Raw genomic sequence first — 27378 nt, 5'->3', positions numbered from 1 at the left:
GTGTAAAATTACTTGGAGTTTTTACACTATTTCTTACACTTCAGCAGAAGCAGAGCACAGAGGAAACCTGGAAGAGCCAGACAAGTTTCTAGGTATGTTTATTAGACCAGGAATGCCACTGTCCAAGTGGTAATCAGGGAACAAATGCCATTAAATGACCATTTTCTCAGTGAAAGTTCAGACCAGTTCATTAGAAGCAGAGGCTGTTACTCCCTCCATTCACTTGGAGTGATTCTGCCAATAGGTGAAATGCCCCACTCAATGTTAAGCCCTGTGAACACCTGTAAAGGGACAAAACCCAAGATTATTAACTCTGAAATCAAAGAAACCTTTGGACATAGGGTTATTTTTATTGTTTTCAGTTTAGAATTCTTGATATTAGAACACGACATCTCATTAATTTTCTAATTTAAAAAGTGGAATATATTTATACTGAATAGTATTTAAATGTTTCAGTTTTCTGTTTCAAAATATCCAACTATAGAAGAAAGAATCTGGAATGTAAAACCCCACCACCATATTGGTATTTTCATCTAGAAGTTTTGGTTCTGAAAGCTGTACCTGCAGAGGTTTGAAATCCCAAGTGAAATAGAGAACACTCGTGTTTCTGATACATTTTCAGATCAGGCAATAGACTGATGCAGAAATTTGAGTAACAACTCAAAATCAAGCTGGCAATTAAAAGAACTTTCACCTCTACCACATCACTATCTACTTATGTAAGAAGCTCCTAAATCCTGACCACCGGATTTATTTCAAACGGGCAAAATTGACATTTTTAAAGTCTGCAGCTCGAGCCACAAGAGAGTGGTGACAAAACCAACTTACGTAGCCCCAGACAGCAGTGAACATGGTGGCTCCACCAAGGAGGACCATGGTTCCGTATTTATCGTGGAAGGTTGGCTCGTGCTTGCGATGAGCTTGTCTGACTGCAGTGTGCTGGATGCCACGAGCTGAGGAGTGTCAACAAGTAGAGAAATCAACTCAAATATATGCTCAAACCATTCCCAATCCTCATCTCCCACCAACAGAGAGGCAAGCGTTAGTGTTGAAAGACTAAAAATGCTGAACTCTGGAATTACTCCAAAACAAGAGATATAAACAAATACTTTAATTTTTTCCAGCTCTCTCAATTTCTCTCTAGAAAGTTATTCAATAAGTCTAATTCCAGTAAAAAAAAATCCCCTAAATTTACTTTTTCATTAATATGTTTTCTTTAGTATTTCTCTAATAAAATATTTTGTTTAGTGCTTAGCATTTTTAGATTTCTATATGCAAATATCTATCCTGGCAGTCCGTGTACCCAAGCAATGTCAGGATGAAGCTCACCATCAAATTATGGGGTTGCAGATAGCGGGTGTGGGTAATACCTGCCTCATTCCCTCGGGATTTTTGAAGGGAGGGGAGGAAGGAAACTGAAACAACCCATGGGCAGGAGATAAATAATAGAGAAAAAAAATCCAGAGTGATATCTTCCGATGATGTACATTTTAAATGTACACTGTAAAACATACACTTACTAAAGAGAAGGCAACAGTGAAAAATCAAAGCAACGGCTACAAAAGACAGATTGCCCATTAGCTGTGTACAAGCATCTGATGAGAGGGTGATGTGTGCACAAAGATGTTACAAAATAAAACCTTTCAGTCTCAGGTCAATGGTTTGCATTTTTACCCAACCGTGATTAGAGAAGATGATGGTGATGCCCATGTTACCACATCCCTCGCACGCTCTGCAAGGCTGCACAAGGCGGTTTTTTAAACACAAAACAGCCTGAGAATCTGCGGAGACACGTTTATTTTAGGTGCGGGCACCTCGGGATCAGCACATCGTGCCGTCTGCATGCCCGAAGGGGTAACGCTAACCTTGACTGCCCCTTGCCACCGCAGGCCACAATGTGCCTTCACGAACTAGGCAAAAAAGCACCAAGGAAAGGACTCATATGCCAAAAAACGACTAGGAGATAAAAAAAGGCTGAAAGAAATAAAAAAAGCGGGAGGCGAAGGACGCCAGAGCCGCCCGCAGCCCCTGAGGTGCCCTCACGACCGTCCCCGGGTGCACAGCGAGTCGGGGGCTGAGGAGCAGTCCGCACAGGGGAGGGCACAAACCGGGGAAGACCCCTCAGGAACCCCCCGCACCCCGAGAGCCGCCCCTGTGCTTACCGACGAGACTCTGCGCGGCCCTGGCCACCGGGAACATGATGAGAGCCGAGCGCGTACCCTTGACGCCGGTGAAGAACAAAATGGTCGCGGCGGAAGTGGCGGCAGGGCAGGGGCCTGTGGGTAATGCCGGGCTCCTCCTCGCTGCGGCGGAACTCCGCGGCCGGCTCGGGACAAGCTAGCCGTTCCCCGGCTGCTCTCCGGCACCTCCCGGGTACAGACGGGCTCTGCGTGACGGGCCAGGGGACGGGAAGACGCGACTACAGCAGTGACGACAGTGCTAAGTGTGTTCCGGAGCGGCTTGCGATCGCAGTGTCAGGATGGCCGAGTGGTCTAAGGCGCCAGACTCAAGGCGTTCCGCGCCTTCCCGCGGCGGGGTTGGGTGTTCTGGTCTCCGTATGGAGGCGTGGGTTCGAATCCCACTTCTGACACCACTTTTTCTTTTCCTCCCGATCTGGGTTGAATTAAACCTGCGAAAGCGCCGAGATTAAAAAATCTGGGATTTCAGTACAAATAGAAATCAGAAATAATTTTAAAATAAAACCTCAAGCGTGCGTAAATCCTCATCCCTCCCCGAGGATTCTGCATCAGAGCCTTAACCCACCACACACCTGCTGAGGCATTCTCCTGTGCATTTGGATTTTAACAACATTTGTAACACGTTACCCAGGAATTTTTAGCGTGTCTGTATAAAATGAAGCATGTATCTGAGGCAAGAGGGAGAACTTCATTACACTGAGGGTGGCAAAGCACTGGAACAGCTGCCTGGGCAAGGTGTGGAATCCCCCTCTTTGGAGACACTGCAAACCCATCTGCAAGCATTTGTGTTGTTTCAAAATGTGGATTATGTAAAATGTTCTTATGTTTAATCTTTGTGTACTTTCTAGCCTAATCAACAAGGAAGGAGATTTAATCCATGAAACAGCAGGTATCAAGCTCTAAGTGATGTCCAGATGTTGGGGGGAAAAAATTACTTTTTTGTAGAACTGCCTTGTTAAGGTTCAGGGCTTGACATGTTTCAATTATCTGAGGCTTAGGGGGAGGTTAATGACGCTTGGGAAGGAGGATGTGCACTGATCACGGACACAAAGAATGCAGAATTTATAGCCCACAAGGGCGTTTTGCAGAACTCCCACGATAAGGAAGACACTAACAAAGCCAACTCAGCAGCTGGGCTGAAATCAGTTCCAGCTGGTGAAGGGGAATCCCAGCAGGAGCAGATCACGACCACCAACCCACCAACCAAAAAGAAGAGAAAGTCCCAACCTGTGCACTGATTAGTATGGGAAGCAAAGAGAAGCACTGAGCAACAGAAGATAGAACACTAATTAATAAGAGAACTACATTACTCGCACCCAGTGAACACAAATTCTTTTGTTTGTTAAAACCTATAAACAGTAAAAAGTTTTGAGAGTTGGCGTGCTTGATCTGAGCGCTCAAGGCTAGCACAATTCTGATATGAATCAATCTCTCTCTGAGTGTGTAATTATTGCCTTGTTGCACACTGGGTCGAGAATTCGGTATCTTAGCGGGTAACACTGTCACCTGCGCCGGGAGAGCCTGTCTCGGGCGATCCGCAGAGATGCCTTTGTAATATATGATTTAGAATAAATTCGTGCTCAGGGCTAAAAAATACTGCATCCTCTTAAATGGAACCAAGTGATGGGAAAGAGCAATATGCACAGGATGAATTCCTGTCTCAAAAGATGGTTATTCTGAAGGACTATTCTGTCTAGAAGATATGCATTGAACGATAAGATGAATATTTGTCGCCAGAACAAGATATTCGAGGGGATTACCGTCTAACAGGATTTCAGCAGAGTATTCCGGGAAAACCTCTGTTTAGAAGCACCACAAGAAAAGAACATGCACTCGTCTGTGAAAAAGGACAAAAGGAAATAGGAGGACCCCCCAGAATCCCGCCAAGTCTGGAAACAGTATAAAAAAGACCCTGTGAAATCAGTACTATGTGAACTGCCAGGGTACGGAGCTGCACAGCCCCGACCCAGTTCACCCAGCACCGACCGCCTGGCTCGGTGCTGATTTGCCTGCGGCTTTTCCAGTTTTACTTTGATTCGTTTTGATAAATTCCTTTAATTATTAAACTGACTGGTTCATCTATAACACCTTTGAGCCGCACGGGTTCTGTGCTGCGGCTGAGAGAGCCGAGAGCTCCATCACCTCCTGCCCTCCCGCCACACTTCCCTCCCTCAGGGCCCGCTCCGCCCCCGCCTCAGGGCTCGCCCCGCCCACCCCTCGGGGCTCCACCAATGGCACGGCTCCAGCTCGCCGCGCTCCCGCAGGCTCAGCCAATCGAAGGCCGGCAGGGAGTCTCGAGCCGGCGCCTCCGCCAATCGGCTCTCGCGGGCGGGGCCTCGCAGCCGGCGGGGCGGGCGAAGCGGGGCGGCCATGGCGGCGCTGCCGGTGCCGCTGCTGGCGCTGCTGCTGCTGCTGCTGGCGGGATGTGGCGGGCCCGGCGCCGCGGGGCAGAGGCGGAAGGAGGTGAGACTCGCCCGGAGCCCCCGCGCTGCGCTGGGGCGGGTTATCGCTGAGCGAGATGAGGGCAGGACCGGCCAGGGCCCGGCGGGGTGGCCTGGCCTGGCCTCACCCCGGGTCCCCGCCCTGAGGTTCGGCCGGTTCTGAGGGGAGCCCGCCGGGAGGGAAGGTCCTCGTTTCGCGGTTCTTCAGTTCTTGTTAGGAGCACTGTACGAGTGTTGTCTTCCTAGCGAATGGCATTTGCGGGAGGATGCGTGGTCTTTGGTTGTAGTCACTAAGGTGCAGCTTACTTCCACGCGCTTGACCTGCAGGGCTTAGAAAAATCCTTCTGTATAAGTGTGCGTACTTGAGTCAGTTGTGAGTCAGAGAATAATAATTTATTATTATTATTGTCATGGCGAGATTCTTGGGGCTGCCCTGTGCACGGTCAAGAGTTGGACTTTGATGCTCCTACTGGCTCCCTTCCAATTGAGGATATATTATAGTGGTTTCCTCTAACAAATTTATCTGAAGAAGGGTGTTAATGAGTAGAGAGGTGCTTTTTGATAAATGTAACATTTGTCAAACTAATATCTCTTCTTATAATGTTTTAGAATTGATTGTCTCCTTTTTAAGGAATATTTTAGTGTTAAGCACCCCTGAGTTTTTCAAATATATTCTGAATTATGGTTCTTTTTTTTCCACTAGTGCTGAAAATGAAATGTTGAGGTTGGTTCCATCTCTGGTGTTGATTCCACTGCCACAATTTTTGAAAGCTGAAACAGTGTAATGCTTAGTATAGAATAAAAAAGGCTGTGGAGGGGATGGAGGTGGTTGGTACAGCTGAAAGAAATCTTGCAGCTGCTGTGAGGAGGGGCTGCTGAGCTGAATCTTCACCAGTCTGATCATGAGTGCGTAAAGCTCGGTGTGTTACTGGGTGGTTGAAGTTTATGAGTTATGTTAACATGACTGTCAAAAGCTTCTGACTGAAGGACAACATCACCTGGGTGGTGTTATGAAAAGCAGTGTCCATGTTTATTGCATCAAATCTGAAAACTTCTAAGACTGTACTGTGAGACTGAAAAAAAACCCCCAAACCAATAATGTTGCTGTGTCCTGAATTTCAGATGGTGCTATCAGAAAAAGTGAACCAGCTGATGGAGTGGGCCAGTAAGAGATCCGTCATCCGAATGAACGGAGACAAATTCCGGCGCCTCGTCAAGGCACCTCCCAGGAACTACTCAGTGATTGTGATGTTCACTGCTCTTCAGCCTCACAGACAGTGTGTTGTGTGCAAGTATGAGCTCCTTTAGTCCTAAATTAGAACTTGAGAGTCATCTGATGCTTTGTAGGACGCTAAATTTAAGAACAGGGTTGCACTTTGACACAGGTGGGAGGAATATACATGGGCAAGTTACAGTAGGACTGTCTTTGCAATTTAATGTGTGGGAATATGTAATGGAATGTGTTTGTGAGGAAACATAATCCTCAGTTTTATCTCCCTCCTAAAATAATCCCTGCTTTACAGAAACAGTGTTTCATCTGGAGAAAGGCACAGTGAAAGCTCAACTGTCCTGTTGTAAGCTGATGGAGAAATGTTTGTAGAATTATTGCTGGCCTTGGAGCTTAAATGTTGTTCTTAATTAATATTGCTTGGTATTTATTTACAATTCCAGTATCCTGGATATTATAGCTTTCCTGTATTAATCTGGAGGTGGCAGAGGTCTGTAAGGGTGATTTTTATACCTAGTTTGTTGAAATTAATGGTTTCCCACCCTCTGACCTGGAAGTAAGGGCCCACCTGGCCACATTTTGATGCTCTGTGGGCTGGCAAATCATGAGCAGCTGAGTTCCAGTTCACCTTTCAGTAAGAAATTACCTCAGCTTGTATTCATGGACTCAACAAATCTTACCCTTCCATTTAAAAAAGCAGGTGCCAAATGCTTCGCCTGATGGTAGATGAGTGTCTGTGCTTAAATGATTTCATTAACACTTAAACTTTCTTTTGAACCCTAGAAAGTTAATGGGGTGGGTGTGGGATGTACCCATGGATGGGGTAGGTGGGCACAGCTGCTGTGGACAAACCCATGATACAGCATCTCACTTGGTGTGTTTTCCAGGCAAGCTGATGAGGAATACCAGATTCTGGCAAACTCCTGGAGGTATTCCAGTGCATTTACCAACAAGATTTTTTTTGCTATGGTAGATTTTGACGAAGGCTCAGACGTGTTTCAGATGGTAACGTCTTTTTCTCTTCAAATGTTTTTAGTTTGGGTTTTGGGAAAGAAGGTAAAGATGTTAAATAATTTAGTGTAACATTGAACAAAGGAATGAAAAGTTAAAAGCTGTCACTCTTGAAAGAAAAATGGTCTGCACATGTTGATAAGAATATTAACAGAATAGGTACAAGGAGTGAATTGGTTTCTTTGAGTTTTTTTCCCTGAGTTTGTCTCCTATAATAACTTATGGTGTAATTCTTAATGGAATTCTTCTGTGGTGTGTGAAGAGGCAAGATCGAAAGCACTGATGTCATTAGGAGCAGCTATTACAATTTTTAGATTACTAGAGAATGATAAATTAGTCTTTTGGCATTTCTTTTCAAGTACCCAGCCATTTTTCTCTTCTATTAACATTGTGTGACCACCTTTTTTTTTCTCCAGCTGTGAGAACATTCCATGTATATTTGGAATTGTAGGTCACATTAATAGTTCATTACAGTCTTGCAGATGTTAACTTTTTTTTAAGAGGTACTAATCTCTATTTAACAGCTATACTGTTAAAGTAATACTTTATTAAATGGAAGCTTTTGAACTGGAGAGTTGAAGAGAGATGTATTTTTATTACTCTTGTTAATTTTTTTCCTTAGTGTTGCATTAAAAATGCATTCATCAAGCTGTGGCCTTCCTAGAAGGCCATACTTTAAAATCATATATTGTTATTTTGCAGATTTCTTTATCAAAAGTAGTATTTGGAGAAGAAACAGATTCAAAAAAATATGCATGAAATACAGAAATGCAAGCTGTGTGCTGCCTACTGTTTTTTTTTTTTTTTTAATCATGGCTGTTAAATCAAAGAGCTGACTTTTCTGATTTAGTAACAATAATGCAAGCCAGAAATGGCATAGAATTGTGTCACTGAATAGTCCTTTCATAGGCTATATCCTCTGTGAACTCTCTCCCTGCAGCTGAACATGAATTCTGCCCCCACTTTCATTAACTTCCCTGCCAAGGGGAAGCCCAAGCGGGGGGACACCTACGAGCTGCAGGTGCGTGGCTTCGCGGCGGAGCAGCTGGCGCGCTGGGTGGCCGACAGGACAGACGTCCACGTGAGTCCAGACTCCTTCCCTCATCAGACCCTGTGCAGGGCCAGAACCCCTTCCCCCAGCACCCCCTGTGCAGGGCCAGCACCCCTTCCCTCAGCACCCCTGTGCAGGGCCAGCACCCCTTCCCTCAGCACCCCCTGTGCAGGGCCAGCACCCCTTCCCTCATCAGACCCTGTGCAGGGCCAGAACCCCTTCCCCCAGCACCCCTGTGCAGGGCCAGCACCCCTTCCCTCATCAGACCCTGTGCAGGGCCAGCACCCCTTCCCCCAGCACCCCCTGTGCAGGGCCAGCACCCCTTCCCTCATCAGACCCTGTGCAGGGCCAGCACCCCTTCCCCCAGCACCCCCTGTGCAGGGCCAGCACCCCTTCCCCCAGCACCCCCTGTGCAGGGCCAGCACCCCTTCCCCCAGCACCCCCTGTGCAGGGCCAGCACCCCTTCCCCCAGCACCCCCTGTGCAGGGCCAGCACCCCTTCCCTCAGCACCCCTGTGCAGGGCCAGCACCCCTTCCCTCAGCACCCCTGTGCAGGGCCAGCACCCCTTCCCTCATCAGACCCTGTGCAGGGCCAGCACCCCTTCCCTCAGCACCCCTGTGCAGGGCCAGCACCCCTTCCCTCATCAGACCCTGTGCAGGGCCAGCACCCCTTCCCTCAGCACCCCCTGTGCAGGGCCAGCACCCCTTCCCTCAGCACCCCCGTGCAGGGCCAGCACCCCTTCCCTCAGCACCCCTGTGCAGGGCCAGCACCCCTTCCCTCATCAGACCCTGTGCAGGGCCAGCACCCCTTCCCTCAGCACCCCTGTGCAGGGCCAGCACCCCTTCCCTCAGCACCCCCTGTGCAGGGCCAGCACCCCTTCCCTCATCAGACCCTGTGCAGGGCCAGCACCCCTTCCCTCAGCACCCCTGTGCAGGGCCAGCACCCCTTCCCTCATCAGACCCTGTGCAGGGCCAGCACCCCTTCCCTCAGCACCCCTGTGCAGGGCCAGCACCCCTTCCCTCATCAGACCCTGTGCAGGGCCAGCACCCCTTCCCTCAGCACCCCCTGTGCAGGGCCAGCACCCCTTCCCTCAGCACCCCCGTGCAGGGCCAGCACCCCTTCCCTCAGCACCCCTGTGCAGGGCCAGCACCCCTTCCCTCATCAGACCCTGTGCAGGGCCAGCACCCCTTCCCTCAGCACCCCTGTGCAGGGCCAGCACCCCTTCCCTCAGCACCCCCTGTGCAGGGCCAGCACCCCTTCCCTCATCAGACCCTGTGCAGGGCCAGCACCCCTTCCCTCAGCACCCCTGTGCAGGGCCAGCACCCCTTCCCTCATCAGACCCTGTGCAGGGCCAGCACCCCTTCCCTCATCAGACCCTGTGCAGGGCCAGCACCCCTTCCCTCAGCACCCCTTCCCTCAGCACCCCTGTGCAGGGCCAGCACCCCTTCCCCCAGCACCCCTGTGCAGGGCCAGCACCCCTTCCCTCAGCGCCCCCTGTGCAGGGCCAGCACCCCTTCCCTCTGCACCCCCTGTGCAGGGCCAGCACCCCTTCCCCCAGCACCCCTTCCCCCAGCACCCCTTCCCCCAGCACCCCTTCCCTCATCAGACCCTGTGCAGGGCCAGCACCCCTTCCCTCATCAGACCCTGTGCAGGGCCAGCACCCCTTCCCTCAGCACCCCTGTGCAGGGCCAGCACCCCTTCCCTCAGCGCCCCCTGTGCAGGGCCAGCACCCCTTCCCCCAGCACCCCTGTGCAGGGCCAGCACCCCTTCCCCCAGCACCCCTGTGCAGGGCCAGCACCCCTTCCCTCATCAGACCCTGTGCAGGGCCAGCACCCCTTCCCTCAGCACCCCCTGTGCAGGGCCAGCACCCCTTCCCTCAGCACCCCTGTGCAGGGCCAGCACCCCTTCCCTCAGCACCCCTTCCCCCAGCACCCCTGTGCAGGGCCAGCACCCCTTCCCTCAGCACCCCTGTGCAGGGCCAGCACCCCTTCCCCCCCAGCACCCCTGTGCAGGGCCAGCTGGGAAACGTCACTCGTGTTCTGTGCCTCCTGAGCTGCTCTAAAGAGATCATCTGCAAATCTAGTTCAGACTCGCAACTGCATCTTTCAATTTCCTTACAGTCTCTCTGCTGGTATTTTGTGTAATGCTGTATTTGAGAAGATGGTAAAACTCATGTCTTTCCTTTTCACTCTCTGTTCCTGTGGAAGAAAAACAATCTCTATTGAACAGGGTCAAGTTGTTTAAAACTGAAGTTACAGTATTGGTGGAAGAAGCATTGCGTACTTCCCGAGTCAGATTTATTACCTCGAAAACGTGTGTGTGCCATAGGTGTTCCACTCAATGTGTTGTGGGATTTTTCTGCAGGAGTGCAGGTACAATGTCTGATCCTGCTGAAAGAAAATAATTTCACTGTCCTCTGTTCAGATCCGTGTGATAAGGCCACCAAACTATGCTGGACCCTTGATGCTGGGGTTGCTGCTGGCTGTCATCGGAGGCCTCGTGTATTTGCGGGGCAGCAATCTGGATTTTCTCTATAACAAAACCGGCTGGGCCTTTGCTGCTCTGGTGAGTCATCATGGCTTTTGTTTCCCTGTAACACTGAGTTTTGTAGCCGTTCAAGTTTTCAAAAGCTTCTGTATTTCAAAATTCTTAAAACTGGTAGAGGAAGAGAAAAATGAGGTACAGTTAGCTTTGCTTTTTCATAAATTGATAACATTGTATGATCTTAGTCCCTTCAGCTCACTGAATGTTTGATTAGATGCCTTTTGCATGAAGATAAAGTGCATAAAGTAAATTCTTATCCTGTGTTCCAAACCAGTAAATTTTGGTATGAAGGGAAAAGATATCAGGTTAAATTAAAAATAAAAGAGTTTCTTTATTAAATCGCATTTCTTCTTTCCTTTTCAGTGTTTTGTGTTAGCAATGACATCAGGCCAGATGTGGAACCACATCAGAGGCCCCCCCTATGCTCATAAGAATCCCCATACGGGACAAGTGGTGAGTGTTGCCTTCACTTTCTTTTCTGCATTTCTGTTGTATTTCTGCAGAATAAGAGACAAACCAGAGTGCAAATTCTGCTTTTGGCTTCTCTCTTTGTGAGTGAGACCAACCTCTCCTGCAGTGAGCAAGGCAAATCAACATGTCTTGCACGTGTGTTGTAGCTCCGATGGTGGAGGGATGTGATACTTCTAAATTGCTTACAGCACAATAAAGGTATTTATAGGTTGAGACTTAGATGCTAAAATTCCTATTGCTAAGCCTGGCAATTATGTTTTAACCTGGTCTTGTTAACTCACACACTCATCTAATGACTTCCATGCAAAACCACCTTTCCTCAAGATTCTTGAGGTAAATTAGTATCTAATGACCTCAGATTTATGAAATCTCTTTCTTAGGAAAATTTTCTTTAACGTTATTTGAAATATACTGCTCTGTTCATAACGTAGAATGAGATGCATTGTGAAAGTAGTCACAGTTCTGAGAGCATTGCATCTGCTCAGGTGCTTATACATCACATAGTGGTTTTTTTCATGTTTTTACTCAGGGAATTTGGTGAAATGTCCTTTTGTGCCTGGTTAGATGGGTCAGGCCCTCTGTATTCTGTAGAAAGTGGATAAAACTTTTTTTTTCCTACTTGGATACAACATCATAGCCATAATAGGGTGTCCCATAGGGATTAAAAAATGGTATTTTTTCCACAAATTTCAATTTTTCTGTTAACCCAGAAGTGAAAAAGATTTCAAATGCTTGGTTCTGGAGCCAAGTGAGTCAGGCTCACGCACAGATTGAAGAGATTGCCCCTAAATTAAGCAGCAGTGTACTCAACCTAAGAATCTCAGTCAGGGTATGGATCAGATTTGGATCACATGAGGATGCAGGAGGGCCTAATCATGTGATATTTTGCTCAGCTGGACTGAGAATCTGGACCATAGAGATTGTAGTCCAGTAAGTGCAAGTAACTTACTGTAATCTGAATGAGGCTGATTGTGCATGGTAATAGAAGAAGGGTCTTTGCTTCTGTTGCAGCTCCCCCAAAGATCAGTAATCTACAGCTGAAATTATTCATGCTCCAACTTCTGCTGTCTTCTGAAAAAAACAGTGCAAACCTCTGTTCCAGGCTCTGTAGCTGTTTTTAATCACATCAAAGTTGTCCCCAGTCTTTTCTAAATTTTATTACTCTTTGTCTCTTACAGAATTATATCCATGGAAGCAGCCAAGCCCAGTTTGTGGCAGAAACACATATAGTTCTGCTGTTCAGTATCCTTCCTGGGAGAGGCATGTAGTTGGTGATAGATTTTTGGTCAGCAAATGCTGCTGCCTTTTCGGTGGTGCTTTGTCACGGCTTTAATTGCCACCTAACACTGATGCAGAAGCCTGTAAAACCTTTCTGCACTGACAACTGTGCTTTTCCTGTGCTTCTGATCTTTAACTTGAACAGAAAAATATTTACTGCTTTCTCACCTTCTTGTTTAAGTACTAAGCAGAATACATCACTAAAGTTGTGGATCTCTTTGGAATCAGAAGATTCTTCAGGATACTCCCTGTTCCTCTGTGCACGTCTCTTTTCAATGTCACTAATTTCTTGCTTTGGTGTTGAATTCCTTCCTCTATCACTGATCTTTTATTTCTTTACTTACCTTCTTAAAATCTTACCATTTGTTTGTAGTAATGGTGCAGGATTTTGCCATGCTGTCAAGAAAGGCAAGTGTAACTTTCAGACTGAGAGCTTTTACTTTTCTCATTTGGAAAAAAATTGCTTCTTTGGGGTTATAAGGATACCTTAAAATTCAGTGTTCTCTTTTTGTATTCCCACATGTATGTTTTGATCCACTATTGGTAGCTTTAATAATTTCTGGCTGGAGCTTTTCTTCTGTGTCTTGTCACCTGTGTCTGCATTCCTTTATGTTTTATTCAGGACCTTTTCTTGTGTTTAACTTTTTAAACTTAAAACAAGCACTTTGAGAACTTCTGATCTTTTTCTATTACTGTATTTTTGATCCACCTGGTCAAATTTATAGTAGAGACTTTTTGTTGATGTTTATTTGTGTTTTTGCTGTCGTCACATTATGGACCCAACCCACCCATTGCTGGAGACATTTTAAATTATTAAATTTGGTGAGGTTTCTGTGGGTTCAAGTCACTTTCCTCCTGTGCAGAAGGTTGGCTGTGTCTGAAATGGAAAGATTCCTCACGGTCCTGATGCAGTCAATGAGAAGTATTTTTCCTTTCAGGAGGAGACTTGGGACTGGACATTAGTAGTGAAATGGAATGAAATCTTTGGGAATTGTGTCTTTCATCCCACTGGATTCACTACTTTGCTTTGCAAGGATTCATTCTTGGCAAATGTCAGGCCTTTTGTGTTGTCTGTGCTTCTTTAATTTTATGATCTTTATTTTATTTTTAATTTGAAGAATTAGGAAAGAAATATTACCACTTGAAAGACAGCCTGTTGGATTAAATACTGCATGTGTTTTATTTGTTCTGTTGGCTGAGTGAATGCAGAAGCTGAATTCTTTTGGGGATTTTCCAGTGGAGAACAGCAGTAGGAGTGGACCAAGCTCTCTGGGAAGGAATGCTGCTACATTACAAGCTGAGATAATAAATGCATGTTTTTAATTTTGCCTGAAGACTTTCCAGTTTATCTTTTAAGCTTTGCATTTATTTTCTCTTAAAAGCTGACAATATGAATGTGTTTCAGTTGTTCTTTTTTCCCCCATAGTTGCTGATTTGGCTGGGAAGTGTTTGATTTTTCCAGTGAGTTTTAATGCCCCAGGTATGGTGTGGGAGCTGAATTTAGGGGACTAGGATTGTTGTTTTGAGTCTATTTTACTTTGTTGGTTAGCCTTAAACAGCATTTGTAGATGGTGGAGTTACTTTAGGAATGGTCCTTCTCCACGAAGCTGCTACTTCTGACATGGATGTGGGGAAAAGAAAAAGTAAGTACTGATAGTTTGCTCTCTGAGCAAAGGCATATTCAGTGAGGGTGTATGATACACCATTTAACAGAAATGCTTTTGCACTGGGGGGTTTTGTTCACTCCCCACCTCTAAGCTGAGAGAATCATTTGGATTTTTGACAGTTTTTGGAGTTGCTTAGCAAGCTGCAAGATAAATCCTTTTGGCAGATGGAGAGAGATAAAGATGCTTTGCAGTGTTTTGCTAGTAAGAGGGAGAAGAAGGGACTTTTCTCAAAGCATTTATCAAAAATTGATGTAAAATTTGTGTTAATTTGTATTTCTCAATGACACGAATAGAGCCCTCATCTGACCAAATCTGTAAACATTGCAGAAGGCTTTGAAAACCTGAGCCACTGAGATGTTTGCAGGGGCAGCTGTCCCATCACAGCCTCTCCCTGTGCATCTCTTGCAGTTATGTGCATTGCTGGCATTGGCTTGGTGGTGCTGTTCTTCAGCTGGCTGCTGTCTGTCTTCAGGTCCAAATACCACGGCTACCCCTACAGGTATGTCAGGCTGGGGTTCTGCAGCCCCTGCTCTCCTGGCCTTTGGGGCACAGCTACACTGCTGCAGCTCTGCTGGCTCATTTGGCAGGAAATACTCCTCTAAAAATGCTCCACTGGTTTCTCAAAGTAGCAAAATTGGTTGATAAAGTCAGCAGAAATAAGAATGTTTCATGGATATCGTGATTTTTCAATCAAGGCAAAGCAAAGATTGTGGAACTCTGCTTTTCACACCATTGCATGTTATAAAATACTTTCAGAATGATATCTCAGCCAGTTTATACTGCCAACAAATGTATTTTCCCCCCTATTTTTCTCTCGTCCATATTCATCTTCATTATTAATCCTTTTTGTGAGAAGAGGGAGGATACCTGATGCTTTAAAGCTGCCCACACCTGGGGATTGCTTGTGTAAGGAGTCTTACACTGTTAGTTGACCACTTCTATATATGTCTGATTGATACAGATACCTTAGGTGTGGTTTATGCATTTTATACCTTAGCTTTTATGCATTTTGAAGCAATAAGTACGTTAAAGGACCAGTTTCTAATGATTTCACCATCTGCAATGAGCTGAATTTGTCTGTGAAGCTAAACCCACAGACAGATATTATGACTTCTCTATAAGAAATGTGTTCTCATTTAAAAATATCTAAATAATAAAACTTGTTATTTTATGAAGACTTTTCTCAAGAGCAAAATACAGCTGAAATTATTTGCTTTTTGATAACTGGTCAGCTTTTATTCTGGTTCCTGCAATGATCTTAGGTATTCCTGCTGACCTTATTGAAGGGAATATATGGTTGTCTTTGGTTTTGAGTTATTAGAAACTTATTTTTAAGTGAGGTTTTTTACAACTTTTGTTGTAGAAGAATCAGGCTGAGTTTCTCACACTGATTTTCTTGGCATTCATAACAGCTAAGTGTAATGTTGCACACCTTTTTTTCTTATTAAATTAATAAGAATGTTTGTTATTTTGCTCTTTGCAGTTTCCTAATGAGCTAAAGGACTCCAGAGTCTGTAACATCAGGAAGGTGGTGGCTCTGAACTTGGATGTGGTGGAATGAGGAGCTCAACGTGTGTGGTTTGTGCTACCTCTGCTTACACTGAGACAGTTAAACACTGAACCAAAGACAATGTGGTGCCTTAAATACAGCAAGCAATTTGCTCTGAAGGACACAGAGTGTTAAGATGCAATCTCTCTTTCATGAGCTTTACATCTTCTTAAGCAGCTCTACTTCTAGCAAAATTCAGAACGTAATGCTTAAAACTACATTTCCATGGACTAACTAGAAATGGTACTTTCAATCACTTGGATAATCTGTTTACTACGGGGTTTTTTCCCCTTGAATTATCACCTTATTTCCTGTTTGTGCATAGCAGGTGTCAGCAGCTTCTCTGTCGTGCCTTTTCATGGTTGAGGAAACAGCTTCACGTACCTGGAAATCTTCTCCTTCAGCCTGTGTGCAACCCTTGGAGCATGCTCCAGGTTCCATTGTGGAATGTGCGTATCCTAGAGCTGTGTCTCATTTTTGGGACAAGGTCTCAACTGCTGTATGATGCAAGAGGTTGTTTCACAGATGAAGGGGGAGTTTTCAACATACAGAACAGAGTTACTACTTAGTTAAATCTTTCTTTGCCAAATGCTGAAACTGCAATGTTTAATTTGTAAACTTTAAAGCTGGAAAACAATTCTTAGACTGGCCAACACTCACTCTTAAAAATACGAACCAAAAACACAAATGTAACTATCTGTGTGTTGCATGAATTCAGAGCTGTTAATTGGCTTTCAAGTTACTGCCTAGAGCGCTGGCAAACCAACAGATGCCAGATTTGTGGTCACTATAGAAGTTCTTGCATTCTCCACTTGTTTTCTCCACATTTTTATCCTTTGAGCAGAGATGCCTGCTCCTGGGATAAATGTTGTTTCCCCAGAACGCATTTGATAGCCTTACAATTGAATGCATGTGCTGCTTGCTCTCCCCTTTTATTTTCTCACCTCACAAAGATACTTTGCCTTAAGAATTCTTGAGTGGAAATGTTGTGCCTCAGCAAAAACTGTTGTGCAATTCAGCAGTTGTACTACAGGAAATCTTTGCAGCCTGATTCAGCAACGCTTCCTTCCGTAGGCTCTGGTGGCCTTAGAGGTTCGTAGTCAGAGAGACTTTTGTCTCCTGCTTCTGCCTCTCCTCTCTCAAGGGGTTACAGAATCTGGGTGTTTGAAATTGAATCTCAGAAGGGATTGTATCACTCCCAAGCAGAATGTTATTCTTATGCAGTTTTGCTGAATTAATACACATCTCAAGTGCCTTAACGTCGCTAATTTCGTTGTTTGATATTTCAACTTGTTGAGATGCATTTTTCTATGCCATACAGAACGATAAGCCTTAGTGGAACGGATAAATCGTGTGCCTGACTGGACTTTGGACAAGTTTCAATAAAACTTTTTAGTCTAATCCATGCTCCTGTGTCTTTTGAACTTTGACATAAAACAAGCCAACCTCTTTTCTTCCACTGTTGTTTCAACATGTTAATCACAGCCTGTCTGTATAGAGTAAGTAACCTGAATATGGGTGAGTAGACTGGATTAGTAGCCTGTATGTGTTTATGTGGAGAATTACAGCCCAGAATGTCGGCACTAGAGAGATGCTCATGTAGCCAACTGATAGTATAAAGATTACATGATTTTGGCTTGTCTTTGACAGCTGTCGTGCAGTGAAAATCTTGGATTCCTGGAGTTCTAGACAGATCAACTGCCGGTGTTTCTGGAGGTGGAATCTTGTTAGCATTGTAGATTTGCCTGGAACAACTCAGCAATGCTGTACTTGTGGCTTGTTTTCCTGCCCAGCTGGTGAAATGCTTCCCATAAACTTTTTCAGTTAGAATTTATTCTGTCCTTTTAAAACCATCCAGTTCCATATGGACAGGTTTAAACAGTGGCACCTCATGCAGGTGAATGCTGAAGTCATGTTTGCCTTCCACTTCAGGTGGCCACGATGTTGAGAGTTTGGGGTTTTCCCTTTTTTTTTTATTCCATGCTGAGATGAAAATAATGCTCTTTTTTTCCGACAGTTTTTCTGCTCTCTAGGCTGAAACTGAAGTGCATGGAGGAGGAAACAGGTGTGGTAGTGGAGCAGAAGATGGAGTGCTTGCAAGGACCAGTGGCAGGTTTAGAGGGGATGAATTCTGCCAGGGTTTGACTTGTGCAGCAGTTGAGAGGTAACAGCTGGCTCTGATTGGTACGGGGGTGATTCTTGGGGCCAGGGGCACTGGCAGCTCACTGGCTGGTTAATGCAGCACAGCTGGGGCCAGCAGAACAAAGGTGGCCAGGGCAATGCGTTCAGGATCTGCTGTGGGGAAGCTGTTAACTGCTGAGGACATGTCCTTTAGAAAGTGAATCATTAAATAGCTCAGGGGTGCCCTGAAAGCTCACCGTGAGAGAGCACTTGTGATAAAGGGGGGAAATGGTATATTCTGCAGCTGAAAATGGACTCTGTGGTTTTGGTGATGTGGCTGGCCTCAGTGAATGCTGCTTTTTTTCTGCTTTTGAGAAGGAGCTGTGATGTATTGAAAATATATTTTGGAATAATAGCTAGAAATAAATTTAGAGATCTCTCTGCACTAAGTGCAAGGCGAGATAGTAAATTTAAATGGATTAATCTGTGTAATGGTTTGCATTATGTACAATTTACTGGATGTTCCTGCCTTCAAACCATTCTGGTGTTCAGCACAGAATGTGATTTTCATGAGGCCCTGGCACAGGTGCCCAGAGAAGCTGTGGCTGCCCCTGGATCCCTGGAAGTGTCCCAGGCCACGTTGGACAGGGCTTGAAGAACCTGGGATAGTGGAAGGTGTCCCTGCCCATGACGGGGATGAGCTTTAATATCCCTTCCAACACAAACCATTGTGGAATTCTGTGATAGTGCTGCCTGGTGGTCATTCCTGCAGCTCAGCCTTTTACAGCTGCTCCATGAGCCCCTGCTCGTCAGGGCCAGAGCTGCTCTGTCCTCCAGCAAGGTTGAAGATGTGCCCAGCTCTGCATCTGCTGTGTTCTTGGTGCTCATGCAAATAACCTTAATTAATCCCCTGCTGGTGATGGCCATGAGGTTAAGATTCAGCCACGAGGGTAAGAACAAGTTCAGCCTCTGGGCAGGCACAGGGGTGGCCATCCATGCTTGGGGAGTATGATGAGATGATGGCTGGCTAGGGATTTCAGGAGGAAAATGTGGGTGTTCTTATGGTCACAACCACTGGAGGTGTAAGCAAATGTACAGCCAGGTTTGTTCTGAGCCCTGCTCAAAATGTGTGAAAGCATAGCAGGGATTTTTTGATTCCCAGCAAATCAAAGTTGGAGTTTTAGAAGTACTGAAGAAACTTAACCTTCAGAACATTTGGAGCATCCAAAGAAAATCAGGTATGTGCATGGCTTCTGCTCATTTGAATATGCTGCTCATGACACCAGATGATGCCAAATTGTGACATCTTGTAGCCAAACTTGGTTGGGAAAGAAGAACAGTCTGTAGTGTTCCTCCAGGGGCTGTTGGCAGTGGTTTGTGGTAGTTTGTTTTAAAAAATACCCATTCTATAATAGAAAAATACTTAAACTGAAATCAGATTACTTAAGAAGTTAAAATTTCCAAGCGCTTTCATCTGCTGTGAGAAATAATTCTCACAAAGGACTTGAGAAAGTACTGGCACTTGGTTTCTGTGTTGGAACTTGGTGTTTGCTATTTTCTCATGTTGAAAAAGTTTAATTTTCAACTACAGACCACTGCTCAAGTGACTCCACACCATTCCTTTGGCCTTTCCTAAGGGGAGAAGAGCAACAGCAACACAAAGAACAAACCCAGGCCCTTGAGTGAGCATCATCTATTTTCAGTTTTATCATGCTTTTTGTCTGAGAAATAGAGAGTTTTGTTGCACATAACCTGTTCCAATTAACAGCTCAGATCTTGATCATTCCTAGAAAATTAATTTAAGCACAGCCTTTTATTGGTCTGGATTAATTGTGCTACTTCTATCACAGATAATAATATGAAAGAGATGTATATGTAGTTTGTATTTCTAGGTCAGGAGCACATCAAGTTATTAAAATATCCTCTTGTCAGTTGATAGCTATGCATGTCTTTCAGCCATGTTCCTTAAAAGTAGGGTAATATGCACTTAAGAGAACTAATTGCTGTCATTATGGAGAGAAACAATGGGTGTGGTGAGACTCTGCGGTGGTTTGTCCTGCAAGCTGAGCTCTGAATCCTGACTCTGCCAAGGCTGTTGGAGCAGGGGGAAGGGTCCTGTGTGCTGGGGAAACGTGACTGGGTGCAGCTCTGGTGGATGTGAAGTGTTTCCCTGCAGGTGCACTCAGTATCTGCCTGTTCACAGATTTCAGTGTACAGAACGGTTCTATGCTTCTCCAAACTGTTTTTTGACAACTTCACGATTTTGGGTTTTGTCTTCTGGAGTAATTGCTGGGAGATGGAAGCATTTCCAATTTTATTTTATCTCGACCTTTTCTCACAGTAGGATTCCTTTTACATCTGTGACTTCAGATAGAAGTTATGAACTGGGGGCAATTAAATTTGGGTTTTTAAACTCTTTCAAATACCTTCCCCAAGGAAACAGTGAAAGAATAAAATATCACAGAGCAATAGTAATAAATCTATGTTATTCTAAATTAGTGGGATATGAGTTGGTAATGCTGACTAAATCCCGTGAGGAGGAAAATGAATGTTTTGTGTTCTTATTTTAATCACACAGCTGGGATCCTAATGCAGAGCTAAGACTGGGTAATGCTTCCTGTTTCCATCATCTCACTGGTGGCAGAACACCTAGAATGGCTTTTTTCAATTTTAATGGAATTTGTGGCAGTCAGTTAATACGGATTTTTTTCTCCTAAAATTGAGTGAGAAGGCAGATGATGCTTTGGTCTTCTCCAACATGAGACTCAGTTTGGTAACAAAGCTGCTGCTGAATCTGCTCTCTGCTATTACTAAATTCAGCAGATATAAGGTGCAGCTCTTGGGTAAAATGTTACATTCTAAAGCAAATTGTGTTTAGACCTGCTTGGAGAATTTCCCTGGGAGATGTGTAAGCTTGGATGTGCTGAAGTGTGAAAGTGCTGTTGATTCTATTACCACAGAATGAAATGGGTGTTAGGGGTTATTTGCTTGGGTACTTTCTCATGTGTCATACCTTGCTTTATGAAACCAGGTGAGTAGGTACTTTTTTTTTTTTCCTTTAGTTTCCACAGAAAAAGATATTAATTTTCAAATCTGTTTTTCTTTACTGTAAGTGGCTAATTCTTGTCACCTGCTTCAGATTCTGTGTGGTACTGGGCTTGGCTTTGTTGAACCTGGTGAAGCCTGCTGAGTTCAGTCATCTTCTCACAAAAGCCTGCAACAACTTTCCCTTGAAGAGGGCTGCGTTCCAATCCTCCTCCTTTCACAGCCTTCTAACATCTGACAGGAGTGTAGAAGCTGCTAGTACCAGCAGGCGAAATTGTCTTGGCATACTTAGGTGTAGCTGCCAGTGATGCATTTCTTTATCTAGAGAGTTTTCTGATCAAAAAGGAAAAGTTGTAGCCAAGGTGGGCTGAAGCTGCCCTGGGCAGGGTTGCTTGGGGCTGCTCACGTTCAGCCTGTGTGTGCTTTGTTATCGCTGTGTTGCTGTCTTTGTGCTTGGGAAACTCTGCTCCCAAGCTTGCTCATGGGCTTGGAGTTCCAGGGCTGGTCCCTGCAGAGGCTGAGGGTCCTGCTGGTGATGCCCATGGAGGAGGAGGGTCAGGATGGTGGTCCCTGCAGAGGCTGAGGGTCCTGCTGGTGATGCCCATGGAGGAGGAGGGTCAGGATGGTGATCCCTGCAGAGGCTGAGGGTCCTGCTGGTGATGCCCATGGAGGAGGAGGGTCAGGATGGATCCCTGCAGAGGCTGAGGGTCCTGCTGGTGATGCCCATGGAGGAGGAGGGTCAGGATGGTGATCCCTGCAGAGGCTGAGGGTCCTGCTGGTGATGCCCATGGAGGAGGAGGGTCAGGATGGTGGTTCCTGCAGGGGCTGAGGGTCCTGCTGGTGATCTCCATGGAGGAGGAGGGTCAGGATGGTGATCCCTGCAGAGGCTGAGGGTCCTGCTGGTGATGCCCATGGAGGAGGAGGGTCAGGATGGTGATCCCTGGAGAGGCTGAGGGTCCTGCTGGTGATGCCCATGGAGGAGGAGGGTCAGGATGGTGGTCCCTGGAGAGGCTGAGGGTCCTGCTGGTGATGCCCATGGAGGAGGAGGGTCAGGATGGTGATCCCTGGAGAGGCTGAGGGTCCTGCTGGTGATGCCCATGGAGGAGGAGGGTCAGGATGGTGGTCCCTGGAGAGGCTGAGGGTCCTGCTGGTGATCCCCATGGAGGAGGAGGGTCAGGATGGTGATCCCTGGAGAGGCTGAGGGTCCTGCTGGTGATGCCCATAAATCAGGAGGATCACTCTGGTTGGTGATCATGGTGAAGGAGGAGGGTGGTTGTGGTGATCCTTGCAGAGGAGGAGGGTTGTTCTGGGGATCCTCGTGGAGCAGGAGCGTTGTTCTGGGGATCCCTGTAGAGGAGGAGAGTTGTTCTGGGGATCCTCATGGAGCAGAAGGGTCGTTGTGGTGCTGTTACTAGGAGTTTGGGCACCTGCTCCGTGTTACTGTTCGTAAGGGCGACGCGTCTGAACGCTGGGATTCCCCTGCCGTGGTTGGATTGAGGCTGCAGAGTCGCCCAAGGCCGCGGCCTCGTGCAATGAGGTGGCGCCTGTCCCGATGTGCCAGCGGCGCCTGTCCCGGTGTGCCAGCGGCGCCTGTCCCGGTGTGCCAGCGGCGCCTGTCCCGGTGTGCCAGCGGCGCCTGTCCCGATGTGCCAGCGGCTCCTGTCCCGGTGTGCCAGCGGTGCCTGTCCCCCGCTGTCCATGCCCGGGATGTGTCAGCGCTTGGCTCCCGCCGCCATGGCCGCAGCCGCGCGCTGGGGCCCCCTGCTGGGCACAGGTGTCAGTGCACTTTGTTACGAAATGATGTCATGGGCCTCGGTCCATGACGCCAGCGTGACGTCAGCACCGCCCCAACCAATCAGCGAGGGGAAGGTTGGGATGGTGACGTAAAGTGCCCTAGCAACAGTCGGCGCGGCGCCGACCAATCAGAAAATAGCTGTGGGCGTCCGTGAGCCAATGGGAGGCGGCGGAGGAGGACGGCGGCAGGAGGCAGGTCCCCTCGGGCTCCCTCCGATAAGATGGCGGCGGCGCTAGCGATGGCGGCGGCCGTGGCTTTGTCTGCGCCCAGCGCCTGAGCGCGGCCCCGGCCCGGGCGGCCGCTCCGCTCCGAGCAGCGGCGGCGGAGTCATGACCGCAGAGCCCGTGAGGTACGGCCGGGCCGTGCGGCTCCGCGGCGGCCGCGCGGGGTGGGGCGGGGCCGGGCCCGGCGCGGCGCAGCCCGGGCGGGATGGCGGCGGGAGGCGGGAGGGCAGCGCCGCGCTCGGCCCGGGCGGCGGGGCCGGGCCCGGCGCGGAGGGCGGGAGGCGCCGCGCCGTGCGGCGGGAAGGGCCCGGGGGCGGCCCCCGCCCCACGTGCGAGAGCGGCGGGAGCCGGGCGCAGGCAGCCGGGCGCAGGCAGCCGCCGGGCCGCTCCGTCCGGCCGCGGAACGGCAGCAACCGACAAACGGCCGGGAAGTGGCGCTGAGAGAGGCGCCATGTTAAACTGTTAATAAATAGTTGTCTTTGTGTGCTTTCGGTTTTGTCCGGATCCCCGGGGCTCTGCGCCCCGCCGTCCATCGGCACAGCCACGCCGCGGGCCTGAGGCGCTGCACGAACCGTGGGGTGTTGTCGCTTGACCCTCACGCTTGACCCACGCGTCTCTTCACACCCTGCTAGAGAAGCATCGCTGTGTCTTTAGCGCTCATCGCTCTGGCTTTAGTGCCGAGCCTTGGGTAAAGTTTTTTCTGGGGTCATTTATGTGTCTCTTCACCTCCCGCCTTATTTTGACTAGTTCATAACTACTGTGTCATTTTAAACAAAAGTTGAAGGGGTAGTGGTTTTTCTACTCTTTTGTATTGCTTGTTTTTGAGGCCTTAACATTTCCAATTTGGAATTTAGAAGAAAGAGGTTTCGATGGTTATCATCACTGTTGATGTTGATCACATGCTGATGTAGGTCATGAGCGTTGCAAATACACATTATTTGGTGCATGACTTCCCAGCAGTTAGCAATTTTTCCTGCATGTATTTTTTCCTTATTTTGTAAGACAGAGACTGTCCATCTTTCATCTTTTCTGCTTCTTACTCCCATTTTCTCCCCTCTGTGTTCTTAAAGTGCTTTGACAGTTTAAACAACTTCTTTTGTTGGAGTGTTTATTTTGTTGTGTAGAGTGAAATGCTAATTAAGGGTCTCTCTCCTTTTTCTTCTCCAGCCCTTGAAATCAAGTGTAGAATTTTATTTTTGTAGAACAAATAGATCTGAGATACTAATATTTATGGTCTGGTTTGCAGTCACCATTAATATTTTATATTCTGAAAGATGCTTTTCCATTTGGACCGCTTTACTTGTTTTTTTATTGTGATTGTCTTATTTTGTTCCCTGTTGTCCATAGTCTGGTTTCTTTTGACCACTTGTTCCTGGTCTGTAATATGCAGGGTTTGTACCTAACCTTTTCCATATTCTTATGTTGCTGTTAGTGCCACAATTAGTGTTACTAGCAAGCGGCTGCTTTGGAGGAAGAGGATACAGAAGCTCGTACATTTTCCATGTAATTCTTAGATTACTTGCAGAGAGGATGGGATTATTTCAGATTATTTGTCATGTTGCAGATCAAAAAGCATGGACAGAATAGATCTGAGGTCGTGTGCAGTCTCTGGGTGGGATCTGCCCACAGAGTAAGCAGCCCTGTGACAAACTGCTCTTAAGTAGATGGGCGTAACAATTTTTTGATGCTCCAAACTTTCCTTCTGTTCACGAACTCAGTTCTCAATCAGTTTAAATGTTTGTTACAATTTCCATGTCGTGTAGAGCTCATCTGCAGCAGTTTGTAACTCACAAGCTCTGTGCCAGGAGCTGGACATGGCACTGGACATTGCACGGGCTTTGCCTTGTTGTCCAGTTCTTCTTAAAACTGCAGGTGGAGAGAAGGAAACGAAGAAAAACACACCCTGTCTTCCTCTTTTGTTCCCATTTCCCACAAGTGCTGCTGGCTGTGGCTGCCTGTGCTTGTGTCACTTCATCCTCTGCTCTCTGCAGTTTGTCCATGTCAGAGCTGTGCAGAAATAAAGGACTGGGGGATTGCTGTTAGAATTCTTGGGAAGACGTGCAAAAAACTGAATTTGGATGGAAAATCTATTCCCAGCACTGGTGGAAGATTGACTTACAGTGTTTCAGAGGAAAATCATCAGTCCATACTAGTCTGCTCCCAGAGAAGTTTTAAACTTTTGTTACAAGAATACTTTTATTTAATACTAAGATCTTAGGAGTCTCCCACGTCCCGAATGGGAAATTTAGAATTATGAAAACTGGAGTAACCTAAGAAACTTTTTAAAAGTGCTGCCTCTGTAAATATTTATAAAGATGCCTCAATAACTTTTGCCCCAGAAACTTATTTTGTTTTTTTTTTTTGTTGTCCTTTCCTTTTCAAGGGGAGGAATCTTTGTCATAGTGACCTAACCTGTTCATACATTGTACAAAATAAGCACAGCAATAGGAAAAGAAAACAAGCATTTAATTTTCCTCACTTGAACTATTTGGTAGTCAATAAATGTAGGGTTTTTTTAAAAAAAAATGGCAAAATAGGCTTCATTCTTGGTTTTTTTTTAATCCAGATTCTTCACCTCATGTTGTGATATTGGTCACTTGGTTTTAAAGTTTTTACTAAATTGTCTGTGTTTTTGAATCAGTCGAATGTCTTTGTTCTGAGTGATATTTCAGGATTGTTTGAGATGTGTTACTTGATGCCACAATGGTATAATTGGAAATAAGTCAACACCAATCATCTGTATTCCCTAAAGGGACAGTGAAAGTTCTCTGTCTTCCACGCTGTTCTGGAATGGGCATAGGCAGAATCTTCAGCTCTTCCCGAAGAAGAGCAAAACTGTGTCATCTTTAGTGCCAGCTGTGCCCCAGAACCAGTATCTGCAGCACTTAAACGAAATTCTCTGGGAGAGGAACTTATTTTGTTATTTCTGGTTTTGCACAATATTGCCTGGTAGAGCTTTGCAGACTTTGTATCAGGGTCTTTATAGGGCTGAAGTGAGGGTATCTTAATTTTCTAGGAAACTATTTGGTGCCTCAGAGGGGTTTGTAATACAGATTCTGCAACAGGATGACCTTAACATTGTGGGGATTTGAAATTCTCAGTTTTCTGTTACAGACTAACTCCTTATACCCTCTGCTTGAAGGGTGGAAAAGAGACTGCTTTTTATGTGCTTGTACCTCACCAAAAGAAAATATCAAAGTAATGCTAAAATGTGCTGTCTTCGTCATAAAAACAAATGTCTGCAACCTGTGACCAGGAACATTTTAAATTGGATTAACCAGAAGTGTCTTTTATAAAGGGAAAGCCTAAGGATAGTGCTGAACCTCATGAAATCACATTTTGTATTGCTGGAGCTCAGCTCGTGCCTGCAGGTGATTTGGAAACATGAATGAGTTCATGGATGGGTCAGTGGCAGGTTGTTCCCTTGGTGTGGCGGCAGGAGAAAGCAGAAATTGTAGAAATTCAGTGGCAAATATGCAAATATAATGGAAGATTTTATGTTGACTTTAAAAGAGGTGAAGTGTCCTGATTTATTTACTAAATGAGGAGCATAAGGCTTTCATAGTCTGTGATTAAATATAGTTATCACTCAGGGTGGATAATGGATTGATTGTTTTTTGTTGTTAGAACAGGAGTGAAACCTTGAAAAAATCAAGAACTTGATAACACAGGTTGCTGACCAATGTCAGCTGCAGTGCCATTGAAGCAGTTCATTTGCAAATCCAAAAGCTGCATAATTGTAGAAATTTCTATCTGATTGGGTCCAGCTGTAGGTTTTAATAGGTTCAGCCTAGAAGCTTTGCTGGGCAAATGCAACTGTCATATAAAGCAAGACTAAAAAATAGGCAGTAAATTTGAGACTGAGGTGGCTTTTGTCTTGTAAAATGAAAACCTGTGCTTTGGAGTTATGTGTGCTAGACTGAGCTTCCTTTCCTGAATCAACAGAGTCAGGTGTGCACTTCACATGATTTTTGTCTCATAAGGGTGAAAATGTTGTGTTTATATTTTCAAGTGGTGGCTTCAGTCTTTCTCAGCTTGCAGGGTGTTTCACCATTGAAGTTACACTTCAGTGTGGCATTGAAACCAACCTAACAATGAGATTGTTTCTCTTACTTTTGCCTTGTGGATTTGTGATGATGTTGCTTGTTTGGGTTTTTTAAGATCTCATTAAAGAAACAGGTTAAAAACAAAGTTTTTTTTTTTTCATTTCTTAGTGAATGAAGTGTGATAACTCACACCATGTGAACAGAAAGAAATTGTGTAAGCTTCCTTGAACAGAATAAACAGTCTCTTAGTGACTTTGAACTGTTGCTTTCTCATTCCCCTTGTGTGTCTGGAGGAAGATAATTCTGTTTACTTGTCTGAACCTGTTATGCTGTGTTTAAGCTCCAAAATTACTTCATCCACATCATTGAGTGTCTTCAACTGCACCAGGTATCACTTGATTAGCCCCCGTGGATTAAAAGTCAGTTCTAAACAAAGTAAAAAAGCGAGTGTGTTAACAAAGTGTTAGGTACAGAATCTCTGATGAAGTGCTGGATGCCTCCATCTCTCTTCAGTCAGAGCTTTAGCGTTCAGGTATTTTCTGATGGATCTGATCTAGTCAGTTCAGTGTAGTACAATTCCTCCTAAACACAAGAGAAGTGCTTTGCTGTGATAATGGTCAAACACAGGCAGCTCACCCGGAAAGAGTGTGGGGCCTCCATCTGTGGAGTCACTTGGAACCTGGCTGGACATTGTCCTGGGTGGCCTCCT

At 46.1% G+C, this 27378-nt stretch overlaps 3 protein-coding genes and 1 non-coding gene across 5 annotated transcripts in view; 3 read left to right on the top strand and 1 right to left on the bottom strand.

Annotated features, from left to right (window-relative positions):
- Nucleotides 1–81: 81 nt before the first annotated feature.
- COX7B (cytochrome c oxidase subunit 7B) lies at nt 82–2323 on the bottom strand. The gene is made up of 3 exons (XM_068205201.1): nt 2163–2323; nt 829–953; nt 82–281 (listed from the first exon to the last, which is right to left on the bottom strand). The coding sequence occupies exons 1-3, from the start codon at nt 2197–2199 to the stop codon at nt 207–209; spliced, it is 237 nt and encodes a 78-aa protein (XP_068061302.1). The 5' UTR covers nt 2200–2323; the 3' UTR covers nt 82–206.
- Nucleotides 2324–2473: 150 nt separating this feature from the next.
- TRNAL-CAA (transfer RNA leucine (anticodon CAA)) lies at nt 2474–2590 on the top strand. Its single transcript has 2 exons — nt 2474–2511; nt 2545–2590. It is a non-coding gene; the product is annotated as a tRNA-Leu (tRNA).
- Nucleotides 2591–4429: 1839 nt separating this feature from the next.
- Nucleotides 4430–16839, top strand: MAGT1 (magnesium transporter 1). The gene is given in 11 exon segments (XM_068205213.1): nt 4430–4462; nt 4464–4661; nt 5762–5931; nt 6755–6872; nt 7819–7959; nt 10354–10494; nt 10837–10926; nt 12123–12186; nt 13791–13865; nt 14298–14388; nt 15373–16839. Coding segments are annotated over 11 exon segments (1137 nt in total). The 3' UTR covers nt 15389–16839.
- A 5750-nt stretch (nt 16840–22589) lies between these two features.
- Nucleotides 22590–27378, top strand: part of ATRX (ATRX chromatin remodeler) — a 66165-nt gene continuing 61376 nt past the window's right edge. For both annotated transcript variants that reach the window (XM_068205198.1, XM_068205197.1), the window contains exon 1: nt 22590–22748. In XM_068205198.1, coding sequence (XP_068061299.1) covers nt 22729–22748 — 20 coding nt within the window. In that variant the 5' untranslated portion in view covers nt 22590–22728. The remainder of the gene's footprint in view (nt 22749–27378) is intronic.

The sequence above is a fragment of the Anomalospiza imberbis genome, chromosome 14 (genome assembly GCF_031753505.1).
Source record: "Anomalospiza imberbis isolate Cuckoo-Finch-1a 21T00152 chromosome 14, ASM3175350v1, whole genome shotgun sequence".
Classification (NCBI taxonomy): Eukaryota; Metazoa; Chordata; class Aves; order Passeriformes; family Viduidae; genus Anomalospiza; species Anomalospiza imberbis.
The sequence above is the reverse complement of the archived record's forward strand: the minus strand, read 5'-3'. Positions and strand labels throughout refer to the sequence as shown.